The sequence below is a fragment of the Ambystoma mexicanum genome, chromosome 7p (assembly GCF_040938575.1).
Source record: "Ambystoma mexicanum isolate Mex_15411 chromosome 7p, UKY_AmexF1_1, whole genome shotgun sequence".
Classification (NCBI taxonomy): Eukaryota; Metazoa; Chordata; class Amphibia; order Caudata; family Ambystomatidae; genus Ambystoma; species Ambystoma mexicanum.
The window spans coordinates 885,453,884-885,473,348 of record NC_090939.1 but is presented as its reverse complement, the minus strand read 5'-3'; the positions used below and the strand labels follow the sequence as shown (position 1 = coordinate 885,473,348).

General features: G+C 44.8%; 1 protein-coding gene and 1 long non-coding RNA gene across 3 annotated transcripts in view; one reads left to right on the top strand and one right to left on the bottom strand.

The window, feature by feature from the left end:
• Nucleotides 1–19,465, top strand: part of TMEM255B (transmembrane protein 255B) — a 661,659-nt gene that overhangs the window by 318,314 nt on the left and 323,880 nt on the right. For both annotated transcript variants that reach the window (XM_069637126.1, XM_069637127.1), the window contains one exon: nt 12,158–12,238. In XM_069637126.1, the coding sequence (XP_069493227.1) occupies nt 12,158–12,238 (81 nt within the window). The remainder of the gene's footprint in view (nt 1–12,157; nt 12,239–19,465) is intronic.
• The window catches only part of LOC138526410 (uncharacterized), a 136,444-nt gene that overhangs the window by 14,161 nt on the left and 102,818 nt on the right, over nt 1–19,465 (bottom strand). The gene's annotated exons all lie outside the window — the stretch shown is intronic.

The window sequence follows — 19,465 nt, the reverse complement described above, 5'->3', positions numbered from 1 at the left end:
ATGTGTCACTAGTCAGTCTAATCGAGAAGGCGATCAGTTCTGGAGTGCCCTATTGGGGGCAGAATATGTTGTTATTACGGGCGCAGCATATTATGTATGAACTTCTAGCAATGGTTACTGGATGGTGCTCGGTTGTTCACTGAAATGGCCTAGTCTTCTCTCTCAGTACGTTGTTTTCATTTTCTGCAACCCGGCGCAATATACAACTTCAAATAACAAATAAATAAATATATATATATATTACATGACATACATTATCATGTATGTCATAAATAAATTATATATTATAATATAGTTTAATATAGATGAATTATATACATAGCTGGATTGCTACTAACATGACTTTTAGCGAGAGAACATTGTAGTGGTCTTTCTGAAAACTGCTCTGTGTCGAAAACCTTTCATGGGCTAATAGATAAACATTGCACGCTGTGCATTAACAGTGAGTTATTGACGCAGCACATAAAATGCACAGGCTTAATCACCGCATCTCGAGCCACCTGCAGGGAGGCAGTTGGTTAGACTAGGAGTGATATTTCATGAAAAGTCGTCAATAGACTTTGAAACATAGTTTACCTGCGTGTGTCATAAAACCGGCCAACATGAACGTCTGACTGTTATCACAGAGGGACATGGGGTAATATTGTAGAGAGGCTGCCATTTTTTATTAGCCTTCGACTGATATATGGGGTTTTGTTTTACGCATGTAAGCTGTTTTAATTGGTTTAATTATCATCCTGGGAGGCACATCATTAAGTGTCAAGCGAAGAAATGTGTGCTCACTTGAAATATATAACGATTCAGCTTATGAAATGAATGGAGACCTACTACAGACTAGTTCATTATTTTTTTTAAATAATTGCTTATCCATGCAAAGTGCTTGAAGCTGAACATTGCGTGTCTAGCACTGTGGCCTGCTGTTGGACCAACTGAATATTCTCTGGGCAGTCCGAATTTAAGGGTTGTAATTGGTTATTATTAATAACGGCTTAATACCCAAAGGTTTCTAATCGGAGCCGGGGATCGAACCTGTGTTGCTCGCGTCCTTCACAGGAAACCTTCTTTCTACTTCCCTGGGCTGCAACCGGCTTGTTGTTTGATCCTAGACTCTTGGTTAGCAAAGAAACACATTCCGTTAGTGAATATTGAAATGGTGCCATGTTATCACACACCTTTCTGTATCTTGGGAAAGACGACACTATTTTAAGCAATGAGTTTCTACACCTGTGCATTTAGAGGCAGGTGTCTGAAATGTCACTGTGGCATGGACCTGAAACAGAAAGGCAATACTACGTGGAAGCATATGGAGCCCCAAGCAGGAGAGTTCTAAGGGGCCCCAGAGTGGCCTACAAACATCCAACCTGTGGCAATTGCAAGCATGAGGCCGCGACAAAATGGCGCCAATTTTGCAATTTTTATCTGCTGACGTGCAGGTATTGTTGTGCAGAAAAGGAATCCTACAGCCAACTTTGGAATGTTTCTTTTAAAGAACAGAAGCCCCCCCACGAAGATAGTGAGGGATTTTGCTCGATATGTCTTGCTTCAAAGAGATGTTTAGTCTTTAGAGTTAACTCAAGAAGTCAGTGTGACAGGGGCCGGCCTAGTTATATTTCTATAGGGCCTGGAGGATAGGTCAGGGGCAACATCTTAGAGGTAAGACGACGCCAAGCAGCACTGGTTGGATACCTGGTCCAGTATTTCAAACCCTTTTAAGTCTGGCCGCAGGCTGCTTCAGCTTTCTTCTAGAACCCTTGCAGAAGTAGCTAGTGGGGCACCGCTATCAATCATCTCCTCCATGGTTTAAAACATACCTTTGGTTCGCCCCCTCCATAACATTTCTGCCAACTATTAATACTTGCTAGTGAATCGACCTCCATAGTCAACGCCATACCAAGACGTGAAGCCTGGGCTCAGTTATAAGCATTGTTATGCAAGCAAATTGTTAGGCCTGCCGTACGCATCACTCATGCACACACCTTATTAAAGACACGGAGCCTGGTGTCCTGTCAACTTGCTTTATTCTCTCTCTCACACGTTCTGCCTTCCTTCCTCTTGTCCTCTCCCCTTCCGCTTTCCTCCCGCTCCCCTTGCCTTGGTCCTCTTAAAGGGGCCATGTCCTTTTCCATATACAACACCTCCCCCGTGCTTAACATGAAAGTCCAATTACATCTGTTCGATGAGTCTCATTGGCTTCTTTATTGTCCGAGGGGTTCTCCCTGGTGATTCGCGGCTCTCACCGGTTGATTCCACTGGGGGCTCTGTTTCTTCTTCCTCACTACTGTTCTCATTAGGTGTTTCTTGTGTCTCGGGTTCCTCTAGATACAATTTCTTGAAGAATGAGGAGTTGCGGGTGATGTCTCCTAGGTCTCCGGTTGCTGTGACCATGGGTCCCTTAATGGCCATGATGATTCGCAGTTCGGGACTGTACCGGGTGTCTGTTTTCTTGCGCTGCTTTTGTTGCACTAGGACAGTTTGTCCGATCTCTAGCTGTTGTTCTTTCGCTCTCCTTCTCGTGTCGGCCCATTGCTTTGCTTTCCTCTTCTTTTCGGCGTCTCGTTCTCTGATGGCTAGGTCTTCTTCAGGTGTATAATCCTCCCATCGGGGAATGCGCGTTCTGGGTTGGTATCTCACCATGAGTTCGGCTGGTGGCTTTCCTGTTGCGTCATGTTGGGTATTCCGATAGCCCCGGAGCATGCTGCAGATGGCCTTCGGATGTGGCGTCTGCTCTGTCACTGCCTTTTGTCTTGCCAGTTTGATGGTAGACATAAATCGTTCCACCATCCCGTTGGCTTGGGGCCACAGTGGGGTGATCTTTTGGTGGTGGAATCCTAGGTGGCTTGCAAAGTTTGCGAATTCCCTTCCTTGGAATGGAGATCCGTTGTCGGTTTTGACAACATTGGGGATGCCCCATTCGCTGAACAGTTCGTCCACTATGGGTGCGGTTTCCTCAAATGATGTTGACATCGTTTGTTTGACAAAGGGGAATCTCGAATACTCATCTATTATCACTAATAGATAACCCCCTTCTTCTAGGGGTCCATAGAAGTCCATTGCGACTTTTTGCCACGGTCTTGAGGGAGCGTTGTTAGCTGCAGAGGGTTTGGGTTCGGTCCTTGCTCTGCTAGTTGGCAGGGTCGGCAGTGCTTGAGCATGTCTACTACTATCACATCCATATATGGGAACCGGACGTAGTTCCTGAGGAATCGTTTGGTGTTCTCTATGCCTCTGTGGCCTTCATGAGCTAGGGTTGCCAGGGTCTTTCTCAGATCTCTGGGTGCTACTAGTCTCTTCCCCCGTAATAGGAGTCCTTGGTCTGTGGCTATGAGTTTGTCGTGTATCTTGGACAGCCGGTCGAGTTCTTTCTGGTCTACCTCCTCCATTTCCGTTTTTCTTGTGCGATGCTCTCTCCATTTGTTGGAGCGGGTGAGAGAGACAGCGGCTCTGATTGTCGGGTCTGCTTTGCATCTTTCCTCAAATGTTGTTAAGGAGATGGTGGGTGGCATGGCATTTGCTGACAGGTATGAGATATATTCAGCGGCTTTGTGTTTTAGTGTGTCCTTTTTGTCCCTTAGGGGATGCCTGGATAGGTAGTCCGCTGGATTGGCGCCTCCCCCTGGTTTGTGGATAATGGAGTAATCGTACTCTTGCAGTCTTATCCCCCACTGTTCAATGCGGGGCGGCATTTTCGTCCTGGGGTTTCCAAAGATTGATAGCAGGGCTTGGTGGTCCGTGACCAGGGTGAATTTTCGACCGATGATGAACTGGTGGTACTTTTCGCATGCCCATACAGCGGCTAGGCTTTCTCTCTCCGCTTGAGAGTAAGCTTTTTCAGTGTGTGACAGGGCACGGCTAGCGTATGCAACTATTGCGTGATGACTACTGTCCGAGGGGTCGGTCTTGGCTAGGATGGCTCCTAGTCCCACCAGGCTTGCATCAACTGTAATAATGGTATGCCAGTCTGGATGAAAATATGCCAGTTGCCGGTTGTTGGAGAGGCCTTCCTTTATTGCCATGAACGCTTCCTGGCAAGGTGCGTCCCAAGTGAATGGTGTATTTTTCTTTAGGAGGTTGCGGAGCGGGTCAGTTGTTGAGGCATAGTTTGGGAGGTAACGCGCGCAGTATCCTGCCATTCCCAACAGGGAGCATAGTTCTGCAGTGGTCGTAGGTACTTGGAGTTCGGTTATTGCTTTAATTTTGTCCGGGTCGGCTGTTATGTCCCTGTTCGAGAATGTGTGTCCGAAGAATTTTAAGCTTGTCTTGTTGATGTCGCACTTGGGCTCGTTGAGGGTCAGTCCAGCGTCTTGTAGGATGGAGCAGACGGTTCTTAGGGCTCTGTCGTGCTGGTCCTGATCTCTCCCGAATATCAAGATGTCGTCACTATAGTTTAGTGCATTCATCTCCGATGCTATGAGCCGTCTGATGGTCTCTTGAAAGATCTCTGCGGCGGACGATATGCCAAAATTTAACCTTTTATATCGGAATAACCCATCGTGCGTTGCGAATGTGGTGATGGGCCGTGACTCTGGATCCAGGACAAGTTGATGATATCCTTGGTTGAGGTCAAGCTTCGAAAAGAACCTGGCTTGGTTTAACCTGATCAGCATGTCTTCTAAGCTTGGGCCCGGGTGCCTTTCCCTTTGGATAGCGGTGTTTGGGATGCGCATGTCAACGCATATGCGGAGACGACCATTGTCTTTGGGGACGATGACTATTGGCGATACCCACGGTGTCGGTCCGTCTGCTTTCTCTATGATATCATTGGAGAGAAGAAGTTGTATTTCTTTTGATACTTGTTCTTGAAGGTGGAAACCCACTTTGCGCGGGTGTTGTGGGACCGGTCTGATGTTGTTGTCAATGTGCAGCTTGATGCATGAGTCTTTTAACATGCCCACCCCTTCAAATAGCCTGGGGAATTGGCGTTTGAGATCTTCTTTCGATAAGGGCTCGTCTGTTACTGACCCGATGAGTCCGTGTGGCAGTGGTAGCCCTTCTATTTCTTCTGACTGGTCGTAGTGTAGGTCAATTAGGGCAAGGGCCTTAGCTGTTCGGTAGCTGAGGAGGCAGCAGCCAACGGACGGGCTCCTTATGACATGTATCGTGGCTGGTATTGTGATGTTTCTATGCCGTAGATTGCATTGGAACTTTCCTTTAGAAGACATGGGTTGTGTCGCTCCCCATTGAAAAATGTGTGTTCTGGATTCTTGTAGGGGGTATGATGAGGCTATGTTACCGTAGATGTCTTCATTCATGACATTTACTGTCAATGATGAATCTGTTTCTGATGTTGCCCAGCTGGACCGTTACTCTGGGGGCCGACGTGTCTTCATCTTCAACACTGAGGAGACATACGTACTCTCTGTCGTAGCCATCTTGCAAGTATTGAGTGTGGTCATTCCCTCCTGGGTGATGTTGGGGTGGGAAGCTGAGGTATGGGTCTCTGTCTTGCTCACACGAGCTTGTGGTCTCTCCCTTGTGGGTCACTTCATACTCCACGTTTTGCATGACGTGACTCCTGTGCGTGTCATATAGTTCATGATCTTTTTTGACTGGCTCGATCTGGAGACCTTTTACAGTGTTTGGGCGTTGATAAACATTCGCGGAGGTTGAAGTGTTTCTGTCCGTCTGGCGAGGTTGGTCTGTGTGAGTTTCCATCATGCGAGTGGCAGGTCTCGGGCATGATGATCCTCCTTCCAGTAGCAGTTCTTTACACATCACTTGGAAGTGATTTTCCATGCCGCATCTCATGCAGCGTTGGCCGATGGCAGGACAGGGACCTCTGTGTGGGTATTCAAATCCACAGCGATAGCATTGGCGGTCACTTTGTGTCCGTTGTGACGGGTACCTCGTGTTCATCCTTGTTTGTTGTGCTGTGTTTCGGGCATAGGGATGTACTGCTGCTATTACCTCTCCCTTCTTGGGGTTCTCGATGGCTGCTGCTTGGATGTCCACTCTCTCGTAAACTCTGGCTAGGTCTAATACTTCCTTTAGGGATAAGGGCTTCTTTAGGAGGTGTTTCCAGAACATCGACGATACACAGCCTTCTATTATACATAGCCTGATGGCTTCCTCATCATTAAAGTTGGCGAAGTCGCACTTCGATATTTTTCTTTGAAGGCGAATGACAAATTCCCCAATTGATTCGTGGGGTAGTTGACTGCATTGGTTGAACGTGTATCTCTCATATTCGCGATTGGGTGAGATGACAATTTTGTCATTGATGGCTTGTCGTAGTTTTGCATACGTGGAACGGTCCTGTAATGGGATTGTGCGTATGATGTTCTTAATTTCTCTGCCTGCTACGTTTGCGAAGATGCTTAGTATGTTGGGGGGTTGTTGCGTGCCTATGGCACCTACAAAGTCCTCAAATTCTTCCATCCACTCTTCCCATCGTTGGCCCTGGTCATGGTGTGGGTTTAGAGTGAACGCCGCGGGTCTCCTCATTAGGCTGGCGTATGAGGATGGTATCTCTAGTGGTGCTGGCTGTGCATTGGGGTCTGCGGCGTCTGGAGCCGACATGATGGTGTCACTGAAATTCCTTTTGTTGGTTAGGTGGCACTTAGGTGCATATAGTGGTTAACTATGGTGTTACGGTCCTTTGTACAGCTTTCAAGTGGACGCAGGTTTTCCATTCTCCCGCGTGGTGTGGTGATAGTGTTTCCCCTTTTGATTTTTTTTTTGATTGGAAATGTCACGTGGGAAGACACGGGGTTCTTTTTGTAGAAGCTTCCTCGTGTAAATTGCAGTTTTCGCGTATAAATTGTAAATGTCACATGGGGCGACACAGGGATTTCTTTTGTTGTCCCTTTCTCTTGTGACCCGAAAATGTCACGTGGGGAGACACAGGGTTCTTATTCTCCTGTGATATTTGCGAGTGTCACGTGGGGGGCACGGGGTTCCTTCCCCGAGTTACGGTCCTTTCAGATTGCTTTAATTTGTCACAATCGGGAGACGCGAGGCTTCCTCCCCCCCCCTCCTTATTTGAAGTGGTCGTCACGGTCCACCAGTCTTCTTGTCAGTGTTGGCACTTCTCTCCTGGGCGCACGGGCCCACTCCGCTCCTCCGGCGCTCTCTCCTCACTTCTCCGGCACGCGGGCTTCGCTCCCTCGAGGCGTGCAGACTTGCTCTGTGCGGGGCGCACAGGCCGCCGGTCGATGACGGGCACATGGGCCCTCTCCGTCCACCGAAGCGCGCGGTCCTCTCCCACCTGGGGGCACACAGGCCTCACCTTCTCGAGGCGCACAGGCCTCCGATCAGCAACGGGCACACGGGCCCTCTGGTGAGCTGCAGGGCACACAGGCCACTGCTGGGCCACAGGGTACACGGGCCCACCTCGAACTGCCGGGCACACGGGCCCTCCTCAACTGCTGGGCTCACCGCCCTCCTGCTACTGCTGCCGGCACGCGAGTCTTCGCATCGGCTTCGTCGCCAGTGTTAGGCCTGCCGTACGCATCACTCATGCACACACCTTATTAAAGACACTGAGCCTGGTGTCCTGTCAACTTGCTTTATTCTTTCTCTCACACGTTCTGCCTTCCTTCCTCTTTTCCCCTCCCCTTCCGCTTTCCTCCCGCTCCCCTTGCCTTGGTCCTCTTAAAGGGGCCATGTCCTTTTCCATATACAACACAAATCATGGGCAGATGCATCTAATGTGCAAAGAAACCTGGTCTTCCCAACCTCTACTTTACAAGCCAATAAGCTGAGGCCTAGTACGAGGAGAAGAGAAGCTTCCCATGTAGACCAATAGGCATTCCACTTCGTAACCTTGGCCAGTCTTTCTCCGGCACTGGATAAACACTGGGGCGGCCATTTTGCTAATGAAGCCTTCCCTTTCTGCAGAGGAGTGAACACAAGACCCCCATACACTAGGCTATCCAACCTCAGCAGGAATCTAAAAACAGACGTTCCTTCATTAGCGGCTTTGCTAATAGCAACCTCCCATTAGAAAGAGGAGGGAAAAGGCAGTTTGGGACAGTTATATCAATCTTGCCGTTTCATCCTTTCAAGGTGTTTGGTATTATGTTGATGGTTTCATCTTCCGTCACATGCTATTTTTTTTTCTCAGTGTGCCACAAAGTTGTGCATTATATTTGGCTAAAGCACCACCTATGAGCCAAAACTATTGTGTTGGCATACAGCTGGGATGGAGATGGGATGTGAAGAGAGACACGCAGTCTGTGGGTGTTTCTTTATTTACCTACCTCTTGACGGCCGATGGCCATGCTGATCCCGATGGCCCTTGCCACCCACCACCTGCCCTTCCCAGCTCCAAGCACACCCTCCTCTGATCTTTTTGAACTAGTTCCATAATGATATAACATCAAACCTTGTGTCTTAGAGGGCCCAGGTTATTTTGAAACAGTATTCTGGGAGTTAATGGCTTGATTGCCACTGTAAATGAGCTCCAGGTGTAATAAAAATAAATTCACCAGGTGTGCATTCAAGCACTTGATTTGTAAGCACTATCTGTCCTTGCTTCCCTTCACTGCACTGCAGCCTTGATAAAACAAGCAATGACACATTTAATAGTTTTGACTGGCGTATACTAATTATATAGTCATTTCATCAGCAAGGCCATTATCTTCCCATGTACTCACACCATTTTCCATCTATTGCCATCTTAGAGCCAGTTAGTACCATTATGACAGTGCCAGGCAAAAGCCTATCCAATGCCTACACAAAGATCTAAAATGGTTGGCTTTGCCAATGCGTGTTTCTTTTGTTTCCATTCTAGAATCTTGCGTGGTCTTTTTCTCTCCTTCTCGAGTCACTTGGTCTCTCTGTGCAACACCCACAGCCTTCTTTGGGTGCATGTCCTTTAAAGGAAAGCTAAGAGGTGGTCATTTTGCATCCACATCTGGTGGTGGTCATTTTCTAATGGCTTTTCTGGTGCTATTTTGGTAAACCTCAGCAGTATGGCACGCCCATGCCAGGTTGGACGATGCCAGCTTGCCTCTTCTCCCTATGTTCTGGTCTGAAATGTCAACAGATTTTGAGGGTCGGCAGTGGTTTTGCTGTCGGTGTACTTTTCGAGGCGGGGGCTCTACACTTGTAGTACTGGCATAAAGTAATCTAGCCTGATTTACCGCAGACACAAGTTGGGTGTCGTGGGTAAATTGTGGTGGTATTAGCGTATACCACCACATTGCCACACTGTTACGAATATGCACCCAGGAATATCCATACAACGATCAGCTTGCATTGTCTTTAGTGCTTTTTTAGTTACATCTCCCGCTAATGATGTCCTTTCAAGTTTGAAAGGTGAAGATGGGAGCACTTCTGAACATATCCACCAATGCTTTTCCACAAAATTGAATCATAGCAAAAATGGGCAAAACATTGATAGGATCTGATCCTCTCAGAACTGGTTACCCTCCTGCAGTTGTATGTGCAAAACTGTGGCAGTAATGATAGCCCATGCTCTCTATCTGCGAATAGTTGCTGTGGGTACATTTCTTTGAAAGAGATAAGTAGCCTGAAGTCCTATCTTCCCACGGGCAATCATGGAAGTACAGTGTCCACTTTATATACCTACTAGCGGTACCACCCGGCGTTGCACAGGTCTGTAGCTGACATGCACGTGGGGGTCTGCTAGCCTTGTGTATGTTTTACTGTGTCATAACTTCCTATTTTTAAAAAATCGCATACAGTGACAATCTCCCGGACCCAGCCCTACCCCTGTGCAGGGCGAATGGGTGGGGTTGGTCAACTGTCGCTATTGCCAGTACACCCCAGACTGGTATGCTGACCTTGTGTCCTAATTTCCGGTTACTGGAAAAGTCGCAAAATCGTCAATCTCCCGAAATTGCCTACACTGATAGCACAGGGCCAGACCCCACCCTGTGCAGGGCAAATGGGTGGGGTTGGTCAGATTTCACTATCGCCAGTACACCCCAGACTGGTATGCCAACCTCAGGCCAACATTTCAGCCCACCAACTGTTAAGGAGCTGGTTGCCAACAATCGCAAAATCGGCAATCTCCCGAAATCGCCAATACTGATAGCACAGTGGGCACATTTTCAGCCCACCAACTGTTATGGGGCTGGAGCCAACCCCGAACATACAAACACACTTTTACAAATATATATATAGATTTCACCTTTGAAACATGCATACATTCATGTATGAATAGACGCAGACACCTCCAACGAGAAGAATATTACCCGAAATGACACGATGCAGATCATCTATCATGCAGCGATAGAAATACAGAGTAATCCACAGCCGCTATCATTCACCTTTTACATGACATGCACAAACATATGCTGCCAATCATCAGGCAAGCTTTGGCAATAAAAGAATGCATTGTTGAGTATAGCATATCACAAGTCAGCGTGTGCCATAAACTTGACTTAACAAATGGAATGCCATAAACGAAGTGCAAAAGAGACAGTCGCTGAGCTGTTGAACTACTTAAAGTTATACCTCATATGGGCAGTAGTGGAGTCTTTGCTGCAACATAAGCCAACATTAGATATTAAAGTTACACACAAAAAAATGCAATATACATAAATAAGTCAATCAACCACACTTAGGTTGAACATATTATTTTTAGATTTTTTGGTGTGCAATTTCTCTAAAACTGTTGAATCAATTGTAACATTTTCTTTCTAAAAATGGAGCCAATTTTTTGTAGGAAACTGTGATGAAAAAATCGTTTACCAATGTTGAATGAATTTCTGAAAATGTCTTAATGTTTTTGGCTGAAACTCTGTACCACCAAATTTGGTGACTATAGGTTTAGGATTTCATGAGCTGTTGCTAAATCTTAAAGTCATCTCAACATGAAAGTCTGATCTAAGCTTTATTATGTGGCCAGGAAATAATGATTTGCTTTACTTGGGAACATGATCTACCATTTATTGCACTTCATGTTTGTGTCCATCACTTTAGAAGAACTTGAAAGTTTAATTAAAGAACTACCACCAAGTAAAGCCCCAGGGGCGGATGGTCTCCCCGGGAAATTTTAAAAAGCGTATTTTGCCGAAATACTCCTTCCCCTATTAGCAATGCTGAATGAAGCATTGGACACGGGTAAACTGCCGGGGTCTCTAAGAGAGTCGATAATTGTCCCACTCCTTACACCGCACCAGCCAGACACCGAATGTGGCTCCTATGGGCCACTTTCATTGCTGAACCAAGATGGGAAAATTCTCACTACAGTCATGGAAAAGAGGCTTAGACCAGTCATTGATAAACTTGCACACCCAGATCAGACAAAGTACGTGCCATGTAGGAACATTACTAATAACTTGCAAGATTGCACCATATTATACACTATACCCAGAGGGATGTCGAGGAGGTGGCAGTTGTGTCATTGGATGCAGTGAAGGCATTTGACTCTGTCAGGTGGCCGTGGCTGCTGGCGGTGCTTAAAGAATTCGGTATTGGGCCCGTAAATATTGAATGGGTGGATATGGTACATATGTTCTGGGCATGCGCAGAGATGAGCAGATTTTGGAGAGAAGTAGCCCAGACAATGGCAAGAGCAGAAATTACCCTGGATGTGGGATCCCCGAAGGCGTGCCTACCAGGAGGCTTCCTAAGACCTAAACAAGCTAAACACATGAGCAAACTCAAGGACCTATATATATATATATATATATATATATATATATATATATATACTAGCAAAATGCAGAATAGCAATGGGATGGAAGGCACAGGAAGACCGGCTGTGAAATTATGGTGGAGGGATCTGCTTAAATGGGCCAATGCGGACTGTGGTATGGCAGGAAGCGAGAGGCAGAAACCTAGAACAAGAGGAGGGAGGCTTGGAGGCGTGGAGGCAATTGGTAGCTGGTCTGGCTGTCACAGTACAGGATGCACAGGATTTGTAATAGACCTCTAGGCGGATGACACTGTGAGGAGGAGAGATGAAGATTGATGGATAGAGACACAGTAGGAGGAGTGCAAGGTGGGCCAGAATGGGGGGAGTTATTTGGGGGGAGGGTGGGGGTTGAAAACAGTTAAAGAATGTGAATGTTTATGCTGATACTGATCCACAGTTGTAAATTGGAATGTGTGTGTGTATAAAACCAATAAAAATGTTTTTTTTTAAAAAAACAATGTTGAATGTGCATTTTGATCAAATAGAATCCCAATGATTGCTTCTGATAGTTCAACAGTTTCTGAATGTATGGCTTTGTTTTTCTCTTAGGAACCCAGGCCTCTGTACACAGGAAGGTGCCAGTTTTATTCAAGCAGCATGGGGTTCATATATGACAACTACCAAACTGAAGTAAGTGATCAAATGTGTCACCAAATGGTGTCTGTATTAGATTATTTTATGTTACAGCACTGGGCACAACTTGCTATGGCCTCTCTGTGGTGCTTTGGGTCCTGCAAGAAAAAAGGAAGGGTTAATGAAAGTAGTAAAATGGAAGAGTAAAAGAGCAGCGATTGCTGCCCACGAGCAGGCCATGTTTTGTTGTTTGTGTGCAGATGTGTGTCCTTAATGCTTTCTATGCAACGGTAGCTAGGGAGTTGCTAACTGGTTGTGTACAGCAGGCCAGCAAGCAAGGTGCCAATGTTTTATCACCTTTTGGAGGACAAAAGTGTGGTACCGTAAGCAGAAACAGCTCTTGGATTCACAAATTACACAATACATGACATGGTCTAGCTAAGAGGTGAAACCTAAAATCTTATTCATTTGGAGTCTTTGCATTCATCTGGAATAAGGCTGGCTAACAATTACGCTTGGAAGCCCTGCACACTTACGTCTCGCTCGGGCCAGCAACAGTGAGCAGAAAGCAGAATGAGGAAGTGCAGGTAGTTTAGGAAGGCTGTAAGGGAGATCATATACTTTATTTGTCCTGGGTGGTGTTTGCAGCAATATGACGAAATCTGGTTTGAGCATTAGGGGAAAGGACAAGCTTCATATGCACAGTAGTTGGAATGGGACAGAAAGGAGGTAGCGAAGGGTAGTAAAGTAGTACAAATCTTTTATTTCACACACTACCAAGGGGTGGGCAGATAGATCTGTAGTGTGGGAAAAGTTGCAATGTCACAGAAGACTGTATCCTAGCGCAGCCTCTCTATTCGGGCTAGGTCCTAAGTGCAAGGCACATATTCAGCACATATTGTGTTCTAGGGGGAAATTAAACTCTAGTGTCTGTCCTCTTTCTGCTGTACAACTTGGTGAAAGCATTTGTTGGTTAGAGTGTTACATAAAACATACAAATACATACATCCTGGTGTATCAAAGAATGTTCTGAGTTGTCATTTGATGGCCAAATCGCAGAATGTATATGTTTTTGAAATCTCATATTGTGGTTTACTAACTTTGCCCCACCTCCCACAGCAAATTGCTACTCATTCACTTTGACATCGACCACCAGAATAACATACCTTTCCTGCACATCTAGAGATCGCCCACTTACAACTTCACCTTCGCAGAAAGTCTCGGAGTATATCGACAACTTCATGGTGGAACATATGCACAAAATTATATTTAGAAATGCCACTTCTTTTTCAAAGACTAAAATGATACTTCTGTCAAGTCCCTGAGCTCCTACATGGTCAACTTTCACCATCAACCGATGGCCAAGGGGACTCATCTGGTCTTCTTCAAAGAAGGCCTGTTGTCTACAGCCCCACCTAACCATGTCTTGTGGAACCTCATGGTATTGTTTGTGATCAACGCACCAACTTGCACCTTCCCTACTCACAAAGACCCATCACTGTTTCCAGGGGAGACTGGAAAACCCTCAACCCAAAGTAACATGGAGGACACACAGCCAATACAGAGATGCTCCATAACAGGATTGGGAAGCCCTTAACACCTGTGAATCAATTCACCCTGTCACAGCAAAAGGAAGCAGTAAGGTGCTTAACTCCCTACAACGAACCCTAATGAAAACTAACCAGAAACTAGAACAAGCATGGAGGAAACACTACAACCAGCATGACTTAGCAGCATCCAGTGAGCAATCCAACACTGAAAACTAGCAATATGGAAGGCTAAAAAAACACTAAGCCAAACTCATCTGGGTGACAAGCAACCCACAGATAAATGTATGCAATCCTCAAGGAACAACCCTCTTGCAAAAAAACTCCTACATGCTCCCTAAATGTATGCATTGACATTGCCAATCATTCCTGAGACAAGGTAAAAACATTCAGAAGGCCATAGACACTGCACAAATAGGTATGAATAATAATATTCTTCACAATGAAACCCCACCAACACCTGCAACACCCCATCAACATCTTGACAGGACTTCCATTCACCAGGAGGAAACACAGACACCAGTTCTAAGATCACTCCATTGACTACCGGTCAAAAAAATCATCCATTATAAAGTACTCTAAACTTTCCATAGGGGCCTTAAGAGCTATGAAGCCAAATTCACCCAAGGAAATATCATCCTGTACCAACCACGGAGAAAGCTAAGATCCAGCAATGACTTTCTCCTAGAAATCATACAATACGCCAGAAAGGAATACAGAGGTTCATGTTTCCCTAACATGACAGTGAAACTCTAAGCCTCCCTCCCGAAGGGAATCCTCACAATCCAGGATCACCCCCCTTTCTAGAAAATCTCGAAGTCCTGGCTTTGCAACACCCCTAACTCACCAAGGCACCAACCAGGCAGCCCTCTACAGGCGTATCTGATGGATGCTTTAAACCACCTGACTGGCTCTCCGTTAATGTCCCGCAATAACATTCTCAACTACTGCGCCCAAATGCACTAAATACACACCAATAATGCTGCCATCACAGGGAACACTAAAGATCCCTTTTATCAAACATCAAACAGCACAACACTACCCTTCGATATCCAACATATGCAAAGCACCCACGGCCAATGCATCCTAACATCACAGGCACACAAGGCTCCCCTAAGGAGACAAATGCCTCTATGTCCCAGACATACCACACCTAGAAAAAGACCTGCACTCACAGCTCATGGTACTTCTGGTCTACATGCATCACTGCAACAGATGTGCTATTTTGCACCTTCATAGAACATAACACCTTCCCCTCTGCTTTAGATCCACCAGGGTATCTAGAGACCTTGCAATTGGCAATGGCTTATGGTAGAAATCTAAGTAGCATAGCATCACATAACTCATTGCATTCATGTGACGTTTGACAGATAGTTTTAAGTCACACACCACTTCCTCAGACTCACTTCAGCTTCCATCTTTCGGTCAATTCACTGCATTACCAGTTTTCCAGTGATCGTCAAGAATACTAAACTATCCAAAATAAGACTTTGCAGAGAATGGAGGATCTGCATAGACTGTGAGGCCCATACACGCCTTTCACCGCTTTCATAAAAAGTCACTTAGCTCTGCTATCTTTGTGTTGGAGAAACATTGTTTCGATTTAGAGACGACTCCAATGTCGACATGCTTGTACCATCCAACTCCAAACTCTTGTTTTCTAGATTTTTTATTGATAAACTTACAGCCAATATTGGCTTTGTATAACATTTTACACATTACATCCATTTACAAGTTTAAAATCCAAAATAGCATGTATACCAAAGCTAAACAATGGAGTTTAGAAAACACTATGCGAGATATTTAAAAATCTCAACGATTTTCAGATAAAATGAGACTATAAAATATATCAGATTGATATCATCATCTTTAAGAAAAATCTCCCATACACCATCTAAAATGTTCATGTCAATAGTATTACTGTATGATTTAATATATTTAAAACAAAGGAGTTTCAAACTTTCACAATCAATAATGAGATGTTGCAGGGTTTCCAACACATTAATGCTGCATGGGCGGCAACAACGTTTATCACGACTGAAGCCCATCCATGCACCCTTCGTCTCCAGCGCATCTGAGATGTTAAATTTCATTAATAGATACGTGCAAAATGTTCTCACGCTGAGATAGGCCTTGAGAGATTCCAGAGTATGCGTATGCATGGCCCTTATATTACAATACGATCCACTGTTAGTCTTGGCCGTTAGTGCATTCATATATATCTCATAGCTATAGATTCTTAGGGCCACCTTTAACTTAGGTTTTATCTTGACAAGGAGACAAGCAAGTCTCCAGTGCAAATCCTGTGTTATGAATCCTATTCACCACAGAAACACAGAGAATAACTGCTGTGATCCATGTTTCTGTGACTAATCAGGTGGTGGGGCTGAGCCAAATGGCTCACAAAGACATGAATTGGGTCTTCAACTTGCAGTGCAGAGCCAGTATTTGTCAGTGTGTTGAAGTACAGTATGAATCTGAGGAGAGAAGGTGTAAATTGGACCTCCTGGACCAGCTGTGTCAGAAATGGGCGTCTACACAGCCCTGAGAGGGAAATGAGCACCCAGTGTATGTCTGAGAGTGAAATTGATTTGAGCAAGGAAGGCTAGGTCTATGGTGCTGTCCACGCCAGGAAGACCAGGCAAGAGATCATGGCCAGCAGATGCAGAAAACCTTTTAGAGAGCCCCTAACGTATAAAACAAGTGAGGTGAATGAACTGTTGTGCACCACCAAAATACTAGCGGGACACGAGAAACCAGACCGGCAAAAGTTCACTGTGAGCCAAGGGGAGGGAAAGAGCTTGTGAATCTGCAATCACTTCTACGAAGTCCGATAGTGAGAAGGCTCAGGGAATGAGAAACACAAGCCTTACCAGTGAGGAATGCTGTCCAGGAGGCCATTAAGGACATGCCCAAGCACCTTAAAAAACACCACAGAGGGAACAGTGCAGAGTTGAATCCAGGTACAAATGGGGAGCATCGCAGGCTAGAAGGTTGACAAATATTCTTGAAGAACTTAATTGAGTGATTCATCCTGGAACATTAAGGACTAAAGTATATATCATATTGTGAAACGTCTTACTGAAACATTGAGCCCTGGGACATTTATTGTGACAACCCATAGCACCATCAGGAAAGCCTTGAACCCAAAAATGCCATTGCTTTGAGCATCATTATTATGGTGGCTTTAAAACATGTATAAAAAACATCTACTTGAAATGTGAGGGTAGGATAGGCCATTTCAGATAACAAGCAGACATGCCACAGTTCCAGCCAGTTGCCATCCCTGAAAGTTCACCTCAGGTTCTGAACCATTGACCAATGCATTGTGGGTATCTAAATTAAATGGAAAACATAGATATTTGCTATATGTGAGAAAAGTGTCTTTTTCCGGAAGGACGGTGATACTTTATACATAGCTTTATATGGGGATGATCATTCTAGTGCAGTCTGATACCCTTGTGATTGGAAGATTGAGGCATGTTTACTGACCACCATCAAATTTACAATGCATTTGTAAAATGCATGAAAAAATCTTCTACCTGAAATTTGTATTTGTATTGTATTTTATTATATTTTATATAGCGCTTTTTACCAAAGCGCTTCACAAAGAACAATCAACAGTACAATAAAATCAGCATAGACAATTGTGTTCAAGATCAGCCACTAACATTCAGACAGGTGACTGAAGTAAGTGAATTTTTAAGGAAGAGCGAAACAGAGAGTCGGAGGTTATAGAGCAGAGAAATAGAGCAAGGAGATTCCAGTGAAGAGGGGCAAGTAGTTGAAAAGATTGAAAGCGAGATTGAGCACAAGGGACACGAGGGACAGAAAGTAGGAAGAGTCCAGCAGAGCAGAGAGTCCAAGGAGGAGAATTGAATGAGAGAAGAGAAGCAAGGTAATCGGGAGCAAGACCATAAAGAGATTTGAATACTAGACAGAGGAAATTGAATTTGAGCTGAGAATGAAAAGAAAGCCATCCAAGAGAGTCAAGAGAAGGGGAGATTCAGTCACGATAGGAAAGTAAACAAAGTGAGCGAATGGCGGAATGATAGATTGATCTAAGAGGGGCTAGGCAAGAGCAAGGAAGACCAAAAAGTAGAACAGAGCAGTAGAAAAGCTGAGAAAAGATTAGCAAAGAAACCAGGAGCTTAGTGGCATGAAAAGTAAGAAAAGGGCACATTTTTACGAATATTGTAGAGGGAAAACGACAGCCGCGAGAGGTGAGTGAGATTTGATGGGTGAAAGAAAAATTAGAGTCAAAGTAAAGACTGAGATTGTGGGCAGTAGGGGAAAACAATAGATTTGAGGGAAAAAAGAGGTTAGAGGGAGGAGGAGACGGAAGTGGGAGAACAATGGCAGGAAAGAAAAGAACTTCAGTCTTTCCTGTGTTTAAGGTGAGAAAATTAGAAGTCATCCAGGACTTAATAGCAGTAAAGCAGGAAGAAAGAGTGGAATGGATGTCAGGTGTGAAAGATGAGAAAGAGAGAAAGAGCTGACTGTAATCCGCATAGAAGTGATGTGACACTCCGAAAGAAGAGATAACAAGTGCAAGAAAGGAGGTGTATGAAGAAAAAAGAAAAGGACAAAGAACAGATCCTTGTGGGACTCTGTGACTGAGAGGGAGAGGAGGAGTGATATTGCCGCCCCAGGATAGGGCAAACATTCGGTTGCATAGATAAGAGGAAAACCAGGATAGAACAGTACCATGAAAACCAAATGAGGAAAGAGAGTCAAGAAGCAAAGAGTGGTCCAGCGTGTCAATAGCAGCAGAGAGGTCAAGAAGAATAAGAACAGAAGAGTGTTTCGTGTAGCGAGCAGTAAGAAGAGAGGTGAGTACAGAGGTCAAGGAAGTTTTGGTGGAGTGACGGTCAAATAGACCATTTCAGTGAACAAGCATGGTATCCATTGATTTGAAAACAATCACAAATAGGTATTTTTCAGTGAATGAATTACATCAGAAAAAAATAGAATTAAAATATATATATATATGGGGATGGGATAAGGAGTTATAAGAGTTATAATGGATGGTGTTATACAAGGGGGGGGCTTGGGGAGGGATCACCCAAATAAAAAATCAGTATTTTTTCAATGTAAATATTTCTCTGAAAAATACCTCTTTGTAAAAAATAAAATTGGTAAAATCACATAGAGCCAACAAACACATATGTCACAGCACCACTTAGTACTCACCCCAGAGTATTCAAATCCAGCTCTGAACCACTGGGCAATGCATTAGGGGTACACAATTTAACTAGACAGCATCTTTTTGCTCCATATGCAAAAAGTGATTTGTCTTGTAGGGAATCGCTATTTTATACATAGCTTCATCAACCCAAGACAGACAGCTCTCAAAGATGCAGACAACAACATACGCATTTCACCCTTGTTCAGGATCCTCAGTGTTGTGTAGTCTGACATCCTTCCCAGTGAAACTTTGGGACATGTTTGCCAAGCATACTCTGCAACACATCTGCCTCTTCTAGCACCCTTGGTCTTTGGGTTACGTTTGCATGTTCAGTTTCCACATTTGTGTGGACAGCTGTCATAGGTTTTGTATATAGTAATTTAATGTAACTTACAAAAGTGTCCCCCAACCCACATTTCTCCATGAAACCATATTGAATGCCTTTTTAGCATCTATGGCTACAGTCACCGCGTTTGCTTCCGGGGATATACGTGCCATGACTTTAAATAAATGCCTCAGGTTAAGGAATGTTCCTCTGCCTGAATAAAC